Genomic DNA, 23,752 nt, shown 5'->3' on the forward strand with positions numbered 1-23,752 from the left:
GAGATGTTACTATGGTCACGGTCAGGTCAACATTACATAGCTGAGATGTTACTATGGTCAAAGTCAACATTACATAGCAGAGATGTTACTATGGTCACGGTCAGGTCAACATTACATAGCTGAGATGTTACTATGGTCAAGGTCAACATTACATAGCAGAGATGTTACTATGGTCAAGGTCAACATTACATAGCAGAGATGTTACTATGGTCACAGTCAGGTCAACATTACATAGCTGAGATGTTACCATGGTCACGGTCAGGTCAACATTACATAGCTGAGATGTTACTATGGTCAAGGTCAACATTGCAGAGATGTTACTATGGTCATGGTCAGGTCAACATTACATAGCAGAGATGTTACTATGGTCACGGTCAGGTCAACATTACATAGCAGAGATGTTACTATGGTCACGGTCAGGTCAACATTACATAGCAGAGATGTTACTATGGTCACAGTCAACATTACATAGCAGAGATGTTACTATGGTCACGGTCAGGTCAACATTACATAGCAGAGATGTTACTATGGTCACAGTCAGGTCAACATTACATAGCAGAGATGTTACTATGGTCACGGTCAGGTCAACATTACATAGCAGAGATGTTACTATGGTATGGTCAACATTACATAGCAGAGATGTTACTATGGTCACGGTCAGGTCAACATTACATAGCAGAGATGTTACTATGGTCATGGTCAGGTCAACATTACATAGCAGAGATGTTACTATGGTCAGGTCAACATTACATAGCAGAGATGTTACTATGGTCAAGGTCAACATTACATAGCAGAGATGTTACTATGGTCATGGTCAGGTCAACATTACATAGCAGAGATGTTACTATGGTCACGGTCAGGTCAACATTACATAGCAGAGATGTTACTATGGTCACGGTCAGGTCAACATTACATAACAGAGATGTTACTATGGTCACGGTCAACATTACATAGCAGAGATGTTACTATGGTCAAGGTCAACATTACATAGCAGAGATGTTACTATGGTCAGGTCAACATTACATAGCAGAGATGTTACTATGGTCACGGTCAACATTACATAGCAGAGATGTTACTATGGTCATGGTCAGGTCAACATTACATAGCAGAGATGTTACTATGGTCAAGGTCAACATTACATAGCAGAGATGTTACTATGGTCAAGGTCAACATTACATAGCAGAGATGTTACTATGGTCAGGTCAACATTACATAGCAGAGATGTTACTATGGTCAAGGTCAACATTACATAGCAGAGATGTTACTATGGTCACGGTCAGGTCAACATTACATAGCTGAGATGTTACTATGGTCACGGTCAGGTCAACATTACATAGCAGAGATGTTACTATGGTCATGGTCAGGTCAACATTACATAGCTGAGATGTTACTATGGTCACGGTCAGGTCAACATTACATAGCAGAGATGTTACTATGGTCATGGTCAGGTCAACATTACATAGCAGAGATGTTACTATGGTCAAGGTCAACATTACATAGCAGAGATGTTACTAAGGTCAGGTCAACATTACATAGCAGAGATGTTACTATGGTCACGGTCAACATTACATAGCAGAGATGTTACTATGGTCAGGTCAACATTACATAGCAGAGATGTTACTATGGTCACAGTCAACATTACATAACAGAGATGTTAATATGGTCACTAAGGGTGACATTACATAGCAGAGATGTTACTATGGTCAAGGTCAACATTACATAGCAGAGATGTTACTATGGTCACGGTCAACATTACATAGCAGAGATGTTACTATGGTCATGGTCAGGTCAACATTACATAGCAGAGATGTTACTATGGTCAAGGTCAACATTACATAGCAGAGATGTTACTATGGTCATGGTCAGGTCAACATTACATAGCAGAGATGTTACTATGGTCAAGGTCAACATTACATAGCAGAGATGTTACTATGGTCAAGGTCAACATTACATAGCAGAGATGTTACTATGGTCAGGTCAACATTACATAGCAGAGATGTTACTATGGTCAGGTCAACATTACATAGCAGAGATGTTACTATGGTCACGGTCAGGTCAACATTACATAGCAGAGATGTTACTATGGTCACGGTCAGGTCAACATTACATAGCAGAGATGTTACTATGGTGGTAGCAGAGATGTTACTATGGTCAGGTCAACATTACATAGCAGAGATGTTACTATGGTCACGGTCAACATTACATAGCAGAGATGTTACTATGGTCATGGTCAGGTCAACATTACATAGCAGAGATGTTACTATGGGTCAGTCAACATTACATAGCAGAGATGTTACTATGGTCAAGGTCAACATTACATAGCAGGGATGTTACTATGGTCAGGTCAACATTACATAGCAGAGATGTTACTATGGTCAAGGTCAACATTACATAGCAGAGATGTTACTATGGTCACGGTCAGGTCAACATTACATAGCTGAGATGTTACTATGGTCACGGTCAGGTCAACATTACATAGCAGAGATGTTACTATGGTCATGGTCAGGTCAACATTACATAGCTGAGATGTTACTATGGTCACGGTCAGGTCAACATTACATAGCAGAGATGTTACTATGGTCATGGTCAGGTCAACATTACATAGCAGAGATGTTACTATGGTCAAGGTCAACATTACATAGCAGAGATGTTACTAAGGTCAGGTCAACATTACATAGCAGAGATGTTACTATGGTCACGGTCAACATTACATAGCAGAGATGTTACTATGGTCAGGTCAACATTACATAGCAGAGATGTTACTATGGTCACAGTCAACATTACATAACAGAGATGTTAATATGGTCACGGTAAGGGTGACATTACATAGCAGAGATGTTACTATGGTCAAGGTCAACATTACATAGCAGAGATGTTACTATGGTCACGGTCAACATTACATAGCAGAGATGTTACTATGGTCATGGTCAGGTCAACATTACATAGCAGAGATGTTACTATGGTCAAGGTCAACATTACATAGCAGAGATGTTACTATGGTCAGGTCAACATTGCATAGCAGAGATGTTACTATGGTCAGGTCAACATTACATAGCAGAGATGTTACTATGGTCACGGTCAACATTACATAGCAGAGATGTTACTATGGTCAGGTCAACATTACATAGCAGAGATGTTACTATGGTCACGGTCAACATTACATAGCAGAGATGTTACTATGGTCACGGTCAGGTCAACATTACATAGCAGAGATGTTACTATGGTCATGGTCAGGTCAACATTACATAGCAGAGATGTTACTATGGTCAAGGTCAACATTACATAGCAGAGATGTTACTATGGTCAGGTCAACATTACATAGCAGAGATGTTACTATGGTCACGGTCAACATTACATAGCAGAGATGTTACTATGGTCAGGTCAACATTACATAGCAGAGATGTTACTATGGTCACAGTCAACATTACATAACAGAGATGTTAATATGGTCACGGTAAGGGTGACATTACATAGCAGAGATGTTACTATGGTCAAGGTCAACATTACATAGCAGAGATGTTACTATGGTGGTCAACATTACATAGCAGAGATGTTACTATGGTCATGGTCAGGTCAACATTACATAGCAGAGATGTTACTATGGTCAAGGTCAACATTACATAGCAGAGATGTTACTATGGTCAGGTCAACATTACATAGCAGAGATGTTACTATGGTCAGGTCAACATTACATAGCAGAGATGTTACTATGGTCACGGTCAACATTACATAGCAGAGATGTTACTATGGTCAGGTCAACATTACATAGCAGAGATGTTACTATGGTCACGGTCAACATTACATAGCAGAGATGTTACTATGGTCACAGGTCAACATTACATAGCAGAGATGTTACTATGGTCATGGTCAAGGTCAACATTACATAGCAGAGATGTTACTATGGTCAGGTCAACATTACATAGCAGAGATGTTACTATGGTCATGGTCAGGTCAACATTACATAGCAGAGATGTTACTATGGTCAAGGTCAACATTACATAGCAGAGATGTTACCATGGTCAAGGTCAACATTACATAGCAGAGATGTTACTATGGTCACGGTCAGGTCAACATTACATAGCAGAGATGTTACTATGGTCACGGTCAACATTACATAGCAGAGATGTTACTATGGTCATGGTCAGGTCAACATTACATAGCAGAGATGTTACTATGGTCACAGGTCAACATTACATAGCAGAGATGTTACCATGGTCAAGGTCAACATTACATAGCAGAGATGTTACTATGGTCACGGTCAACATTACATAGCAGAGATGTTACTATGGTCACGGTCAGGTCAACATTACATAGCAGAGATGTTACTATGGTCAAAGTCAACATTACATAGCAGAGATGTTACTATGGTCACGGTCAGGTCAACATTACATAGCAGAGATGTTACTATGGTCACGGTCAGGTCAACATTACATAGCAGAGATGTTACTATGGTCAAGGTCAACATTACATAGCAGAGATGTTACTATGGTCACTATGGTCACGGTCAACATTACATAGCAGAGATGTTACTATGGTCATGGTCACAGTCAACATTACATAGCAGAGATGTTAATATGGTCACGGTAAGGGTGACATTACATAGCAGAGATGTTACTATGGTCAAGGTCAACATTACATAGCAGAGATGTTACTATGGTCACGGTCAACATTACATAGCAGAGATGTTACTATGGTCATGGTCAGGTCAACATTCAGCAGAGATGTTACTATGGTCAAGGTCAACATTACATAGCAGAGATGTTACTATGGTCATGGTCAGGTCAACATTACATAGCAGAGATGTTACTATGGTCAAGGTCAACATTACATAGCAGAGATGTTACTATGGTCAAGGTCAACATTACATAGCAGAGATGTTACTATGGTGGTCATAGCAGAGATGTTACTATGGTCAAGGTCAACATTACATAGCAGAGATGTTACTATGGTCACGGTCAGGTCAACATTACATAGCAGAGATGTTACTATGGTCACGGTCAGGTCAACATTACATAACAGAGATGTTACTATGGTCACGGTCAACATTACATAGCAGAGATGTTACTATGGTCAAGGTCAACATTACATAGCAGAGATGTTACTATGGTCAGGTCAACATTACATAGCAGAGATGTTACTATGGTCACGGTCAACATTACATAGCAGAGATGTTACTATGGTCATGGTCAGGTCAACATTACATAGCAGAGATGTTACTATGGTCAAGGTCAACATTACATAGCAGAGATGTTACTATGGTCAAGGTCAACATTACATAGCAGGGATGTTACTATGGTCAGGTCAACATTACATAGCAGAGATGTTACTATGGTCAAGGTCAACATTACATAGCAGAGATGTTACTATGGTCACGGTCAGGTCAACATTACATAGCTGAGATGTTACTATGGTCACGGTCAGGTCAACATTACATAGCAGAGATGTTACTATGGTCATGGTCAGGTCAACATTACATAGCAGAGATGTTACTATGGTCACGGTCAGGTCAACATTACATAGCAGAGATGTTACTATGGTCATGGTCAGGTCAACATTACATAGCAGAGATGTTACTATGGTCAAGGTCAACATTACATAGCAGAGATGTTACTAAGGTCAGGTCAACATTACATAGCAGAGATGTTACTATGGTCACGGTCAACATTACATAGCAGAGATGTTACTATGGTCAGGTCAACATTACATAGCAGAGATGTTACTATGGTCACAGTCAACATTACATAACAGAGATGTTAATATGGTCACGGTAAGGGTGACATTACATAGCAGAGATGTTACTATGGTCAAGGTCAACATTACATAGCAGAGATGTTACTATGGTCACGGTCAACATTACATAGCAGAGATGTTACTATGGTCATGGTCAGGTCAACATTACATAGCAGAGATGTTACTATGGTCAAGGTCAACATTACATAGCAGAGATGTTACTATGGTCAGGTCAACATTGCATAGCAGAGATGTTACTATGGTCAGGTCAACATTACATAGCAGAGATGTTACTATGGTCACGGTCAACATTACATAGCAGAGATGTTACTATGGTCAGGTCAACATTACATAGCAGAGATGTTACTATGGTCACGGTCAACATTACATAGCAGAGATGTTACTATGGTCACGGTCAGGTCAACATTACATAGCAGAGATGTTACTATGGTCATGGTCAGGTCAACATTACATAGCAGAGATGTTACTATGGTCAAGGTCAACATTACATAGCAGAGATGTTACTAAGGTCAGGTCAACATTACATAGCAGAGATGTTACTATGGTGGTCAACATTACATAGCAGAGATGTTACTATGGTCAGGTCAACATTACATAGCAGAGATGTTACTATGGTCACAGTCAACATTACATAACAGAGATGTTAATATGGTGGTGACATTACATAGCAGAGATGTTACTATGGTCAAGGTCAACATTACATAGCAGAGATGTTACTATGGTCACGGTCAACATTACATAGCAGAGATGTTACTATGGTCATGGTCAGGTCAACATTACATAGCAGAGATGTTACTATGGTCAAGGTCAACATTACATAGCAGAGATGTTACTATGGTCAGGTCAACATTACATAGCAGAGATGTTACTATGGTCAGGTCAACATTACATAGCAGAGATGTTACTATGGTCACGGTCAACATTACATAGCAGAGATGTTACTATGGTCAGGTCAACATTACATAGCAGAGATGATGGTTCAACATTACATAGCAGAGATGTTCTATGGTCACGGTCAACATTACATAGCAGAGATGTTACTATGGTCAAGGTCAACATTACATAGCAGAGATGTTACCATGGTCAAGGTCAACATTACATAGCAGAGATGTTACTATGGTCACGGTCAGGTCAACATTACATAGCAGAGATGTTACTATGGTCATGGTCAGGTCAACATTACATAGCAGAGATGTTACTATGGTCAAGGTCAACATTACATAGCAGAGATGTTCATGGTCAGGTCAACATTACATAGCAGAGATGTTACTATGGTCACGGTCAGGTCAACATTACATAGCAGAGATGTTACTATGGTCACGGTCAACATTACATAGCAGAGATGTTACTATGGTCATGGTCAGGTCAACATTACATAGCAGAGATGTTACTATGGTCAAGGTCAACATTACATAGCAGAGATGTTACTATGGTCAAGGTCAACATTACATAGCAGAGATGTTACTATGGTCACGGTCAACATTACATAGCAGAGATGTTACTATGGTCACAGTCAACATTACATAACAGAGATGTTAATATGGTCACGGTAAGGGTGACATTACATAGCAGAGATGTTACTATGGTCAAGGTCAACATTACATAGCAGAGATGTTACTATGGTCACGGTCAACATTACATAGCAGAGATGTTACTATGGTCATGGTCAGGTCAACATTACATAGCAGAGATGTTACTATGGTCAAGGTCAACATTACATAGCAGAGATGTTACTATGGTCATGGTCAGGTCAACATTACATAGCAGAGATGTTACTATGGTCAAGGTCAACATTACATAGCAGAGATGTTACTATGGTCAAGGTCAACATTACATAGCAGAGATGTTACTATGGTCAGGTCAACATTACATAGCAGAGATGTTACTATGGTCAAGGTCAACATTACATAGCAGAGATGTTACTATGGTCACGGTCAGGTCAACATTACATAGCAGAGATGTTACTATGGTCACGGTCAGGTCAACATTACATAACAGAGATGTTACTATGGTCACGGTCAACATTACATAGCAGAGATGTTACTATGGTCAAGGTCAACATTACATAGCAGAGATGTTACTATGGTCAGGTCAACATTACATAGCAGAGATGTTACTATGGTCACGGTCAACATTACATAGCAGAGATGTTACTATGGTCATGGTCAGGTCAACATTACATAGCAGAGATGTTACTATGGTCAAGGTCAACATTACATAGCAGAGATGTTACTATGGTCAAGGTCAACATTACATAGCAGGGATGTTACTATGGTCAGGTCAACATTACATAGCAGAGATGTTACTATGGTCAAGGTCAACATTACATAGCAGAGATGTTACTATGGTCACGGTCAGGTCAACATTACATAGCTGAGATGTTACTATGGTCACGGTCAGGTCAACATTACATAGCAGAGATGTTACTATGGTCATGGTCAGGTCAACATTACATAGCTGAGATGTTACTATGGTCACGGTCAGGTCAACATTACATAGCAGAGATGTTACTATGGTCATGGTCAGGTCAACATTACATAGCAGAGATGTTACTATGGTCAAGGTCAACATTACATAGCAGAGATGTTACTAAGGTCAGGTCAACATTACATAGCAGAGATGTTACTATGGTCACGGTCAACATTACATAGCAGAGATGTTACTATGGTCAGGTCAACATTACATAGCAGAGATGTTACTATGGTCACAGTCAACATTACATAACAGAGATGTTAATATGGTCACGGTAAGGGTGACATTACATAGCAGAGATGTTACTATGGTCAAGGTCAACATTACATAGCAGAGATGTTACTATGGTCACGGTCAACATTACATAGCAGAGATGTTACTATGGTCATGGTCAGGTCAACATTACATAGCAGAGATGTTACTATGGTCAAGGTCAACATTACATAGCAGAGATGTTACTATGGTCAGGTCAACATTGCATAGCAGAGATGTTACTATGGTCAGGTCAACATTACATAGCAGAGATGTTACTATGGTCACGGTCAACATTACATAGCAGAGATGTTACTATGGTCAGGTCAACATTACATAGCAGAGATGTTACTATGGTCACGGTCAACATTACATAGCAGAGATGTTACTATGGTCACGGTCAGGTCAACATTACATAGCAGAGATGTTACTATGGTCATGGTCAGGTCAACATTACATAGCAGAGATGTTACTATGGTCAAGGTCAACATTACATAGCAGAGATGTTACTAAGGTCAGGTCAACATTACATAGCAGAGATGTTACTATGGTCACGGTCAACATTACATAGCAGAGATGTTACTATGGTCAGGTCAACATTACATAGCAGAGATGTTACTATGGTCACAGTCAACATTACATAACAGAGATGTTAATATGGTCACGGTAAGGGTGACATTACATAGCAGAGATGTTACTATGGTCAAGGTCAACATTACATAGCAGAGATGTTACTATGGTCACGGTCAACATTACATAGCAGAGATGTTACTATGGTCATGGTCAGGTCAACATTACATAGCAGAGATGTTACTATGGTCAAGGTCAACATTACATAGCAGAGATGTTACTATGGTCAGGTCAACATTACATAGCAGAGATGTTACTATGGTCAGGTCAACATTACATAGCAGAGATGTTACTATGGTCACGGTCAACATTACATAGCAGAGATGTTACTATGGTCAGGTCAACATTACATAGCAGAGATGTTACTATGGTCACGGTCAACATTACATAGCAGAGATGTTACTATGGTCACGGTCAACATTACATAGCAGAGATGTTACTATGGTCAAGGTCAACATTACATAGCAGAGATGTTACCATGGTCAAGGTCAACATTACATAGCAGAGATGTTACTATGGTCACGGTCAGGTCAACATTACATAGCAGAGATGTTACTATGGTCATGGTCAGGTCAACATTACATAGCAGAGATGTTACTATGGTCAAGGTCAACATTACATAGCAGAGATGTTACCATGGTCAAGGTCAACATTACATAGCAGAGATGTTACTATGGTCACGGTCAGGTCAACATTACATAGCAGAGATGTTACTATGGTCACGGTCAACATTACATAGCAGAGATGTTACTATGGTCATGGTCAGGTCAACATTACATAGCAGAGATGTTACTATGGTCAAGGTCAACATTACATAGCAGAGATGTTACCATGGTCAAGGTCAACATTACATAGCAGAGATGTTACTATGGTCACGGTCAACATTACATAGCAGAGATGTTACTATGGTCACGGTCAGGTCAACATTACATAGCTGAGATGTTACTATGGTCAAAGTCAACATTACATAGCAGAGATGTTACTATGGTCACGGTCAGGTCAACATTACATAGCTGAGATGTTACTATGGTCAAGGTCAACATTACATAGCAGAGATGTTACTATGGTCAAGGTCAACATTACATAGCAGAGATGTTACTATGGTCACGGTCAGGTCAACATTACATAGCTGAGATGTTACTATGGTCACGGTCAGGTCAACATTACATAGCAGAGATGTTACTATGGTCAAGGTCAACATTACATAGCAGAGATGTTACTATGGTCACGGTCAGGTCAACATTACATAGCAGAGATGTTACTATGGTCACGGTCAGGTCAACATTACATAGCAGAGATGTTACTATGGTCACGGTCAGGTCAACATTACATAGCAGAGATGTTACTATGGTCACAGTCAACATTACATAGCAGAGATGTTACTATGGTCACGGTCAGGTCAACATTACATAGCAGAGATGTTACTATGGTCACAGTCAGGTCAACATTACATAGCAGAGATGTTACTATGGTCACGGTCAGGTCAACATTACATAGCAGAGATGTTACTATGGTCACGGTCAGGTCAACATTACATAGCAGAGATGTTACTATGGTCACGGTCAACATTACATAGCAGAGATGTTACTATGGTCACGGTCAGGTCAACATTACATAGCAGAGATGTTACTATGGTCACGGTCAGGTCAACATTACATAGCTGAGATGTTACTATGGTCAGGTCAACATTACATAGCAGAGATTTTACTATGGTCACGGGCAGGTCAACATTACATAGCAGAGATGTTACTATGGTCACAGTCAGGTCAACATTACATAGCAGAGATGTTACTATGGTCATGGTCAGGTCAACATTACATAGCAGAGATGTTACTATGGTCACGGTCAGGTCAACATTACATAGCAGAGATGTTACTATGGTCACGGTCAACATTACATAGCAGAGATGTTACTATGGTCAAGTTCAGGTCAACATTACATAGCAGAGATGTTACTATGGTCACGGTCAGGTCAACATTACATAGCAGAGATGTTACTATGGTCACGGTCAGGTCAACATTACATAACAGAGATGTTACTATGGTCACGGTCAACATTACATAGCAGAGATGTTACTATGGTCAAGGTCAACATTACATAGCAGAGATGTTACTATGGTCAGGTCAACATTACATAGCAGAGATGTTACTATGGTCACGGTCAACATTACATAGCAGAGATGTTACTATGGTCATGGTCAGGTCAACATTACATAGCAGAGATGTTACTATGGTCAAGGTCAACATTACATAGCAGAGATGTTACTATGGTCAAGGTCAACATTACATAGCAGAGATGTTACTATGGTCAGGTCAACATTACATAGCAGAGATGTTACTATGGTCAAGGTCAACATTACATAGCAGAGATGTTACTATGGTCACGGTCAGGTCAACATTACATAGCTGAGATGTTACTATGGTCACGGTCAGGTCAACATTACATAGCAGAGATGTTACTATGGTCATGGTCAGGTCAACATTACATAGCTGAGATGTTACTATGGTCACGGTCAGGTCAACATTACATAGCAGAGATGTTACTATGGTCATGGTCAGGTCAACATTACATAGCAGAGATGTTACTATGGTCAAGGTCAACATTACATAGCAGAGATGTTACTAAGGTCAGGTCAACATTACATAGCAGAGATGTTACTATGGTCACGGTCAACATTACATAGCAGAGATGTTACTATGGTCAGGTCAACATTACATAGCAGAGATGTTACTATGGTCACAGTCAACATTACATAACAGAGATGTTAATATGGTCACGGTAAGGGTGACATTACATAGCAGAGATGTTACTATGGTCAAGGTCAACATTACATAGCAGAGATGTTACTATGGTCACGGTCAACATTACATAGCAGAGATGTTACTATGGTCAAGGTCAACATTACATAGCAGAGATGTTACTATGGTCAGGTCAACATTGGTCAGAGATGTTACTATGGTCAGGTCAACATTACATAGCAGAGATGTTACTATGGTCACGGTCAACATTACATAGCAGAGATGTTACTATGGTCAGGTCAACATTACATAGCAGAGATGTTACTATGGTCAGGTCAACATTACATAGCAGAGATGTTACTATGGTCACGGTCAGGTCAACATTACATAGCAGAGATGTTACTATGGTCATGGTCAGGTCAACATTACATAGCAGAGATGTTACTATGGTCAAGGTCAACATTACATAGCAGAGATGTTACTATGGTCAGGTCAACATTACATAGCAGAGATGTTACTATGGTCACGGTCAACATTACATAGCAGAGATGTTACTATGGTCAGGTCAACATTACATAGCAGAGATGTTACTATGGTCACAGTCAACATTACATAACAGAGATGTTAATATGGTCACGGTAAGGGTGACATTACATAGCAGAGATGTTACTATGGTCAGGTCAACATTACATAGCAGAGATGTTACTATGGTCAAGGTCAACATTACATAGCAGAGATGTTACTATGGTCAGGTCAACATTACATAGCAGAGATGTTACTATGGTCACTATGGGTCAACATTACATAGCAGAGATGTTACTATGGTCACGGTCAACATTACATAGCAGAGATGTTACTATGGTCAGGTCAACATTACATAGCAGAGATGTTACTATGGTCACGGTCAACATTACATAGCAGAGATGTTACTATGGTCACGGTCAACATTACATAGCAGAGATGTTACTATGGTCACGGTCAACATTACATAGCAGAGATGTTACTATGGTCATGGTCAGGTCAACATTACATAGCAGAGATGTTACTATGGTCAAGGTCAACATTACATAGCAGAGATGTTACTATGGTCAGGTCAACATTACATAGCAGAGATGTTACTATGGTCAGGTCAACATTACATAGCAGAGATGTTACTATGGTCACGGTCAACATTACATAGCAGAGATGTTACTATGGTCAGGTCAACATTACATAGCAGAGATGTTACTATGGTCACGGTCAACATTACATAGCAGAGATGTTACTATGGTCACGGTCAACATTACATAGCAGAGATGTTACTATGGTCAAGGTCAACATTACATAGCAGAGATGTTACCATGGTCAAGGTCAACATTACATAGCAGAGATGTTACTATGGTCACGGTCAGGTCAACATTACATAGCACAGATGTTACTATGGTCATGGTCAGGTCAACATTACATAGCAGAGATGTTACTATGGTCAAGGTCAACATTACATAGCAGAGATGTTACCATGGTCAAGGTCAACATTACATAGCAGAGATGTTACTATGGTCACGGTCAGGTCAACATTACATAGCAGAGATGTTACTATGGTCACGGTCAACATTACATAGCAGAGATGTTACTATGGTCATGGTCAGGTCAACATTACATAGCAGAGATGTTACTATGGTCAAGGTCAACATTACATAGCAGAGATGTTACTATGGTCAGGTCAACATTACATAGCAGAGATGTTACTATGGTCAGGTCAACATTACATAGCAGAGATGTTACTATGGTCAGGTCAACATTACATAGCAGAGATGTTACTATGGTCACGGTCAACATTACATAGCAGAGATGTTACTATGGTCACGGTCAACATTACATAGCAGAGATGTTACTATGGTCAAGGTCAACATTACATAGCAGAGATGTTACCATGGTCAAGGTCAACATTACATAGCAGAGATGTTACTATGGTCACGGTCAGGTCAACATTACATAGCAGAGATGTTACTATGGTCATGGTCAGGTCAACATTACATAGCAGAGATGTTACTATGGTCAAGGTCAACATTACATAGCAGAGATGTTACCATGGTCAAGGTCAACATTACATAGCAGAGATGTTACTATGGTCACGGTCAGGTCAACATTACATAGCAGAGATGTTACTATGGTCACGGTCAACATTACATAGCAGAGATGTTACTATGGTCACGGTCAGGTCAACATTACATAGCAGAGATGTTACTATGGTCAAGGTCAACATTACATAGCAGAGATGTTACCATGGTCAAGGTCAACATTACATAGCAGAGATGTTACTATGGTCACGGTCAACATTACATAGCAGAGATGTTACTATGGTCACGGTCAGGTCAACATTACATAGCTGAGATGTTACTATGGTCAAGGTCAACATTACATAGCAGAGATGTTACTATGGTCACAGTCAGGTCAACATTACATAGCAGAGATGTTACTATGGTCAAGGTCAACATTACATAGCAGAGATGTTACTATGGTCAAGGTCAACATTACATAGCAGAGATGTTACTATGGTCACGGTCAGGGTGACATTACATAGCAGAGATGTTACTATGGTCACGGTCACGGTCAACATTACATAGCTGAGATGTTACTATGGTCAAGGTCAACATTACATAGCAGAGATGTTACTATGGTCACGGTCAGGTCAACATTACATAGCAGAGATGTTACTATGGTCACGGTCAGGTCAACATTACATAGCAGAGATGTTACTATGGTCACGGTCAGGTCAACATTACATAGCAGAGATGTTACTATGGTCACGGTCAGGGTGACATTACATAGCAGAGATGTTACTATGGTCACGGTCAGGTCAACATTACATAGCAGAGATATTACTATGTTCACGGTCAGGTCAACATTACATAGCAGAGATGTTACTATAGTCACGGTCAGGTCAACATTACATAGCAGAGGTGTTACTATGGTTACGGTCAACATTACATAGCAGAGATGTTACTATGGTCAAGGTCAACATTACATAGCAGAGATGTTACTATGGTCACGGTCAGGTCAACATTACATAGCAGAGATGTTACTATGGTCACGGTCAACATTACATAGCAGAGATGTTACTATGGTCACAGTCAAGTCAACATTACATAGCAGAGATGTTACTATGGTCAAGGTCAAGTCAACATTACATAGCAGAGATGTTACTATGGTCAAGGTCAACATTACATAGCAGAGATGTTACTATGGTCACGGTCAACATTACATAGCAGAGATGTTACTATGGTCACAGTCAACATTACATAACAGAGATGTTACTCTGGTCACAGTCAGGTCAACATTACATAGCAGAGATGTTACTATGGTCACGGTCAACATTACATAGCAGAGATGTTACTATGGTCACGGTCAAGTCAACATTACATAGCAGAGATGTTAATATGGTCAAGGTCAAGTCAACATTACATAGCAGAGATGTTAATATGGTCAAGGTCAACATTACATAGCAGAGATGTTACTATGGTCACGGTCAACATTACATAGCAGAGATGTTACTATGGTCAGGTCAACATTACATAGCAGAGATGTTACTATGGTCACGGTCAACATTACATAGCAGAGATGTTACTATGGTCAGGTCAACATTACATAGCAGAGATGTTACTATGGTCACGGTCAACATTACATATCAGAGATGTTACTATGGTCACGGTCAACATTACATAGCAGAGATGTTACTATGGTCAAGGTCAACATTACATAGCAGAGATGTTACCATGGTCAAGGTCAACATTACATAGCAGAGATGTTACTATGGTCACGGTCAGGTCAACATTACATAGCAGAGATGTTACTATGGTCATGGTCAGGTCAACATTACATAGCAGAGATGTTACTATGGTCAAGGTCAACATTACATAGCAGAGATGTTACCATGGTCAAGGTCAACATTACATAGCAGAGATGTTACTATGGTCACGGTCAGGTCAACATTACATAGCAGAGATGTTACTATGGTCACGGTCAACATTACATAGCAGAGATGTTACTATGGTCATGGTCAGGTCAACATTACATAGCAGAGATGTTACTATGGTCAAGGTCAACATTACATAGCAGAGATGTTACTATGGTCAGGTCAACATTACATAGCAGAGATGTTACTATGGTCACGGTCAACATTACATAGCAGAGATGTTACTATGGTCAGGTCAACATTACATAGCAGAGATGTTACTATGGTCACGGTCAACATTACATAGCAGAGATGTTACTATGGTCACGGTCAACATTACATAGCAGAGATGTTACTATGGTCAAGGTCAACATTACATAGCAGAGATGTTACCATGGTCAAGGTCAACATTACATAGCAGAGATGTTACTATGGTCACGGTCAGGTCAACATTACATAGCAGAGATGTTACTATGGTCATGGTCAGGTCAACATTACATAGCAGAGATGTTACTATGGTCAAGGTCAACATTACATAGCAGAGATGTTACCATGGTCAAGGTCAACATTACATAGCAGAGATGTTACTATGGTCACGGTCAGGTCAACATTACATAGCAGAGATGTTACTATGGTCACGGTCAACATTACATAGCAGAGATGTTACTATGGTCATGGTCAGGTCAACATTACATAGCAGAGATGTTACTATGGTCAAGGTCAACATTACATAGCAGAGATGTTACCATGGTCAAGGTCAACATTACATAGCAGAGATGTTACTATGGTCACGGTCAACATTACATAGCAGAGATGTTACTATGGTCACGGTCAGGTCAACATTACATAGCTGAGATGTTACTATGGTCAAAGTCAACATTACATAGCAGAGATGTTACTATGGTCAAGGTCAGGTCAACATTACATAGCAGAGATGTTACTATGGTCACAGTCAACATTACATAGCTGAGATGTTACTATGGTCAAGGTCAACATTACATAGCAGAGATGTTACTATGGTCAAGGTCAACATTACATAGCAGAGATGTTACTATGGTCACAGTCAGGTCAACATTACATAGCTGAGATGTTACCATGGTCACGGTCAGGTCAACATTACATAGCTGAGATGTTACTATGGTCAAGGTCAACATTACATAGCAGAGATGTTACTATGGTCACGGTCAGGTCAACATTACATAGCAGAGATGTTACTATGGTCACGGTCAGGTCAACATTACATAGCAGAGATGTTACTATGGTCACGGTCAGGTCAACATTACATAGCAGAGATGTTACTATGGTCACAGTCAACATTACATAGCAGAGATGTTACTATGGTCACGGTCAGGTCAACATTACATAGCAGAGATGTTACTATGGTCACGGTCAGGTCAACATTACATAGCAGAGATGTTACTATAGTCACGGTCAGGTCAACATTACATAGCAGAGATGTTACTATGGTCACGGTCAGGTCAACATTACATAGCAGAGATGTTACTATGGTCATGGTCAGGTCAACATTACATAGCAGAGATGTTACTATGGTCACGGTCAGGTCAACATTACATAGCAGAGATGTTACTATGGTCACGGTCAACATTACATAGCAGAGATGTTACTATGGTCACGGTCAAGTCAACATTACATAGCAGAGATGTTAATAAGGTCAAGTCAACATTACATAGCAGAGATGTTAATATGGTCAAGGTCAACATTACATAGCAGAGATGTTACTATGGTCACGGTCAACATTACATAGCAGAGATGTTACTATGGTCACAGTCAACATTACATAACAGAGATGTTACTCTGGTCACAGTCAGGTCAACATTACATAGCAGAGATGTTACTATGGTCACGGTCAACATTACATAGCAGAGATGTTACTATGGTCACGGTCAAGTCAACATTACATAGCAGAGATGTTAATATGGTCAAGGTCAAGTCAACATTACATAGCAGAGATGTTAATATGGTCAAGGTCAACATTACATAGCAGAGATGTTACTATGGTCACGGTCAACATTACATAGCAGAGATGTTACTATGGTCACAGTCAACATTACATAGCAGAGATGTTACTATGGTCACAGTCAGGTCAACATTACATAGCAGAGATGTTACTATGGTCACAGTCAGGTCAACATTACATAGCAGAGATGTTACTATGGTCACAGTCAGGTCAACATTACATAGCAGAGATGTTACTATGGTCACAGTCAACATTACATAGCAGAGATGTTACTATGGTCACGGTCAGGTCAACATTACATAGCAGAGATGTTACTATGGTCAAGGTCAGGTCAACATTACATAGCAGAGATGTTACTATGGTCACAGTCAGGTCAACATTACATAGCAGAGATGTTACTATGGTCACGGTCAACATTACATAGCAGAGATGTTACTATGGTCACAGTCAACATTACATAACAGAGATGTTACTATGGTCACGGTCAACATTACATAGCAGAGATGTTACTATGGTCAAGGTCAACATTACATAGCAGAGATGTTACTATGGTCACGGTCAACATTACATAGCAGAGATGTTACTATGGACAAAGTCAACATTACATAACAGAGATGTTACTATGGTCACGGTCAACATTACATAGCAGAGATGTTACTATGGTCACGGTCAACATTACATAGCAGAGATGTTACTATGGTCACAGTCAGGTCAACATTACATAGCAGAGATGTTACTATGGTCACGGTCAACATTACATAACAGAGATGTTACCATGGTCACGGTCAGGGTGACATTACATAGCTGAGATGTTACCATGCTCACGGTCAGGTCAACATTACATAACAGAGATGTTACTATGGTCAAAGTCAACATTACATAGCAGAGATGTTACCATGGTCACAGTCAGGGTGACATTACATAACAGAGATGTTACCATGGTCACGGTCAGGGTGACATTACATAGCTGAGATGTTACCATGCTCACGGTCAGGTCAACATTACATAGCAGAGATGTTACTATGGTCACGGTCAGGGTGACATTACATAGCTGAGATGTTACCATGCTCACGGTCAGGTCAACATTACATAGCAGAGATGTTACTATGGTCACGGTCAACATTACATAGCAGAGATGTTACTATGGTCACGGTCAGGTCAACATTACATAGCAGAGATGTTACTATGGTCAAGCTCAGGTCAACATTACATAGCAGAGATGTTACTATGGTCACAGTCAACATTACATAGCAGAGATGTTACTATGGTCAAGGTCAACATTACATAGCAGAGATGTTACTATGGTCAAGGTCAACATTACATAGCAGAGATGTTACTATGGTCACAGTCAGGTCAACATTACATAGCAGAGATGTTACTATGGTCACGGTCAACATTACATAGCAGAGATGTTACTATGGTCACGGTCAGGTCAACATTACATAGCAGAGATGTTACTATGGTCACGGTCAGGTCAACATTACATAGCAGAGATGTTACTATGGTCACGGTCAACATTACATAGCAGAGATGTTACTATGGTCACGGTCAGGTCAACATTACATAGCAGAGATGTTACTATGGTCACGGTCAACATTACATAGCAGAGATGTTACTATGGTCACGGTCAGGTCAACATTACATAGCAGAGATGTTACTATGGTCACGGTCAACATTACATAGCAGAGATGTTACTATGGTCACGGTCAACATTACATAGCAGAGATGTTACTATGGTCACGGTCAGGTCAACATTACATAGCAGAGATGTTACTATGGTCAAGGTCAGGTCAACATTACATAGCAGAGATGTTACTATGGTCACAGTCAACATTACATAGCAGAGATGTTACTATGGTCACGGTCAACATTACATAGCAGAGATGTTACTATGGTCACGGTCAGGTCAACATTACATAGCAGAGATGTTACTATGGTCACGGTCAACATTACATAGCAGAGATGTTACTATGGTCACGGTCAGGTCAACATTACATAGCAGAGATGTTACTATGGTCACGGTCAAGTCAACATTACATAGCAGAGATGTTACTATGGTCAAGGTCAGGGCAGTGTGAGCCTGGCTATGTGAGGGAGGTGTCTGAAATGTCGCCCTGTTGGTGCGTTGCAGGCAGAGGGAGGTCCCCAAGGCAAGGCTGGGAATCCCGGTCCTAAAGGAGACGCAGGGGAGAGGGTGAGGCAAAATGTTACGCCTAATGTTCTCCTAAGAAAACACTGGACTGCTTTGTAATTCATTCGCTATGAAAGGTTCAGAGGGTTTATTTCAACAGTGTCTTTGTTCCATTGTGCACAAGACATCTGTTTGATCAGGAGGTAGACGGGCACTCTTCAAAGACCTCAATTACTCAGGTATCCTCCCAAATGGAAACCTGTCCCCTACAGAGTGCACTATTTTTAATCAGGGCCTGGTCTCTCTCTCTCTCTCTCTCTCTCTCTCTCTCTCTCTCTCTCTCTCTCTCTCTCTCTCTCTCTCTCTCTCTCTCTATATATATATATATATATATATATATATATATATATATATATATATATATATATATATATATATATATATACTTAGGGTCCTCCAGGATTGCCAGGGGAGCACGGCCAGCCTGTGAGTACAGCACGTGCACGCAACACGTGCACACACACACACGTACACACACACACACACACACACACACACACACACACACACACACACACACACACACACACACACACACACACACACACACACACACACATGTATTTGACCTCCTAGTCTTGCAGATAGTATTTCACACACACTCAGACATTCTGTGTATTCTAGGTAGTCTGTGTATGTTGCCTCTGTGTTGATCATGTATTGTGTGGCTGTGTTTACAGGGGCAGTCTGGGCAGAAGGGGGAGCCAGGAGAGGGTTTGCCTGAGGTATGCACAGTATTGGACCTCAGTAGATTTTAATATGCTGCTTCCCTAAGTATTCGTGGCTCTTTTTGCCCGTGGAGGTGAGTGTGTTTCTGAATGCATGTCTGTCTGTATCTGTCAAGCATTTCGCTACACTCGCATTAACATCTGCTAACCATGTGTATGTGACAAATACATTTGATTTTGTCTGTCTCTCAGGGGGGCGCGGAAGGAGTGTCTGTATCTGTCTGTCTCTCAGGGGGAAGCGGAAGGAGTATTTCTGTATCTGTCTGTCTCTCAGGGGGAAGCTGAAGGAGTGTCTGTGTCTGTCTGTCTCTCAGGGGGAAGCGGAAGGAGTATGTCTGTATCTGTCTGTCTCTCAGGGGGAAGCTGAAGGAGTGTCTGTATCTGTCTGTCTCTCAGGGGGAAGCTGAAGGAGTATGTCTGTATCTGTCTGTCTCTCAGGGGGGAGCTGAAGGAGTATGTCTGTATCTGTCTGTCTCTCAGGGGGAAGCTGAAGGAGTATGTCTGTATCTGTCTGTCTCTCAGGGGGAATCTGAAGGAGTGTCTGTATCTGTCTGTCTCTCAGGGGGAAGCTGAAGGAGTATTTCTGTATCTGTCTGTCTCTCAGGGGAAGCTGAAGGAGTGTCTGTATCTGTCTGTCTCTCAGGGGGAAGCGGAAGGAGTATTTCTGTATCTGTCTGTCTCTCAGGGGGAAGCTGAAGGAGTGTCTGTATCTGTCGGTCTGTCAGGGGAAGCTGAAGGAGTGTCTGTATCTGTCTGTCTCTCAGGGGGGCGCTGAAGTAGTGTCTGTATCTGTCTGTCTCTCAGTGGGGCGCTGAAGGAGTATGTCTGTATCTGTCTGTCTCTCAGTGGGGCGCTGAAGGAGTATGTCTGTATCTGTCTGTCTCTCAGGGGGAAGCTGAAGGAGTATGTCTGTATCTGTCTGTCTCTCAGGGGGGCGCTGAAGTAGTGTCTGTATCTGTCTGTCTCTCAGGGGGAAGCTGAAGGAGTATGTCTGTATCTGTCTGTCTCTCAGGGGGAAGCTGAAGGAGTGTCTGTATCTGTCTGTCTCTCAGGGGGAAGCTGAAGGAGTGTCTGTATCTGTCTGTCTCTCAGGGGGAAGCTGAAGGAGTATGTCTGTATCTGTCTGTCTCTCAGGGGGAAGCTGAAGGAGTATGTCTGTATCTGTCTGTCTCTCAGGGGGGTGCTGAAGTAGTGTCTGTATCTGTCTGTCTCTCAGGGGGAAGCTGAAGGAGTATGTCTGTATCTGTCTGTCTCTCAGGGGGAAGCTGAAGGAGTGTCTGTATCTGTCTGTCTCTCAGTGGGGCGCTGAAGGAGTATGTCTGTATCTGTCTGTCTCTCAGGGGGAAGCTGAAGGAGTATGTCTGTATCTGTCTGTCTCTCAGGGGGAATCTGAAGGAGTATGTCTGTATCTGTCTGTCTCTCAGTGGGGCGCTGAAGTAGTGTCTGTATCTGTCTGTCTCTCAGGGGGAAGCTGAAGGAGTATGTCTGTATCTGTCTGTCTCTCAGGGGGAAGCTGAAGGAGTATGTCTGTATCTGTCTGTCTCTCAGGGGGAAGCTGAAGGAGTGTCTGTATCTGTCTGTCTCTCAGGGGGAAGCTGAAGGATTGCAGCAGCTGAGGGAAGCTCTCAAGATCCTGGCAGAGAGAGTTCTGATTCTGGAACACATGATTGGCATCCACGGTAAAGGGGGAGGGGTTTCTGATTCTGGAACACATGATTGGCATCCACGGTAAAGGGGGAGGGGTTTCTGATTCTGGAACACATGATTGGCATCCACGGTAAAGGGGGAGGGGTTTCTGATTCTGGAACACATGATTGGCATCCACGGTAAAGGGGGAGGGGTTTCTGATTCTGGAACACATGATTGGCATCCACGGTAAAGGGGGAGGGGTTTCTGATTCTGGAACACATGATTGGCATCCACGGTAAAGGGGGAGGGGTTTCTGATTCTGGAACACATGATTGGCATCCACGGTAAAGGGGGAGGAGTTTCTGATTCTGGAACACATGATTGGTATCCACGGTAAAAGGGGAGGGGTTTCTGATTCTGGAACACGTGATTGGTATCCACGGTAAAAGGGGAGGAGTTTCTGATTCTGGAACACGTGATTTCCACAATAGTATTACTTGGGTCCAGAGAATAGAGTGAGACTCAGAAAGTGAGACTCTTAATGTTTGTTCTCATGGTTTCTACCATTGTCCTTTTCTGTATGCAGAGAGTCCAGTGGAGTCAGGCTCTGGACTGGAAGGCCTACCAGACTCCTTTTCCTTCCCCGCCATCAAGACCAGACTGGCCGAGTCCACCATCAAGACCAGGCGACTCCAGCCCCTCCAACTCTCCTCCCGTCCATCCTCAAGGAAGCACTCTGGTGGCCAGACGGAGACCATGTATTTTTTAAGACACCAATGAGTGTTTAGTGTGTGTGTGTGTGTGTGTGTGTGTGTGTGTGTGTGTGTGTGTGTGTGTGTGTGTGTGTGTGTGTGTGTGTGTGTGTGTGTGTGTGTGTGTGTGTGTGTGTGTGTGTGTGTGTGTGTGTGTGTGTGTGTGTGTGTGTCTGATAGAAAAGGTGTAGTATCAAAAAGCCTGCCGAAAGTATTCATTTACATAATGCATGAATGGATATATTTTCAGAAATATACTCATATATATTCTCTCTTCTGTGTAGTATTTGTACACATTTTAAATAACATGCTGTTCTGAGAGCTGAAACCAGACCATGTTCTGTTCTGAGAGCTGAAACCAGACCATGTTCTGTTCTGAGAGCTGAAACCAGACCATGTTCTGTTCTGAGAGCTGAAACCAGACCATGTTCTGTTCTGAGAGCTGAAACCAGACCATGTTCTGTTCTGAGAGCTGAAACCAGACCATGTTCTGTTCTGAGAGCTGAAACCAGACCATGTTCTGTTCTGAGAGCTGAAACCAGACCATGTTCTGTTCTGAGAGCTGAAACCAGACCATGTTCTGTTCTGAGAGCTGAAACCAGACCATGTTCTGTTCTGAGAGCTGAAACCAGACCATGTTCTGTTCTGAGGGCTGAAACCAGACCATGTTCTGTTCTGAGAGCTGAAACCAGACCAT

At 41.4% G+C, this 23,752-nt stretch overlaps 1 protein-coding gene across 3 annotated transcripts in view; it reads left to right on the forward strand.

The window, feature by feature from the left end:
- LOC118374804 (collagen alpha-1(XXVI) chain-like) overlaps nt 1-23,256 on the forward strand; it is a 107,705-nt gene extending 84,449 nt beyond the window's left edge. For 2 of the 3 annotated variants that reach the window (XM_052468613.1, XM_052468612.1), the window contains exons 10-14: nt 19,887-19,949; nt 20,337-20,372; nt 20,627-20,671; nt 22,263-22,353; nt 22,890-23,256. In XM_052468613.1, coding sequence (XP_052324573.1) covers nt 19,887-19,949; nt 20,337-20,372; nt 20,627-20,671; nt 22,263-22,353; nt 22,890-23,083 — 429 coding nt within the window. In that variant the 3' untranslated portion in view covers nt 23,084-23,256. Of the gene's footprint in view, nt 1-19,886; nt 19,950-20,336; nt 20,373-20,626; nt 20,672-22,222; nt 22,354-22,889 lie in introns of all 3 variants that reach the window. The other variant, XR_008068767.1, reaches the window with a different exon arrangement.
- The last annotated feature ends 496 nt before the right edge of the window (nt 23,257-23,752 follow it).

Source organism: Oncorhynchus keta, chromosome 18 (genome assembly GCF_023373465.1).
Source record: "Oncorhynchus keta strain PuntledgeMale-10-30-2019 chromosome 18, Oket_V2, whole genome shotgun sequence".
In the NCBI taxonomy this organism is placed as follows: domain Eukaryota; kingdom Metazoa; phylum Chordata; class Actinopteri; order Salmoniformes; family Salmonidae; genus Oncorhynchus; species Oncorhynchus keta.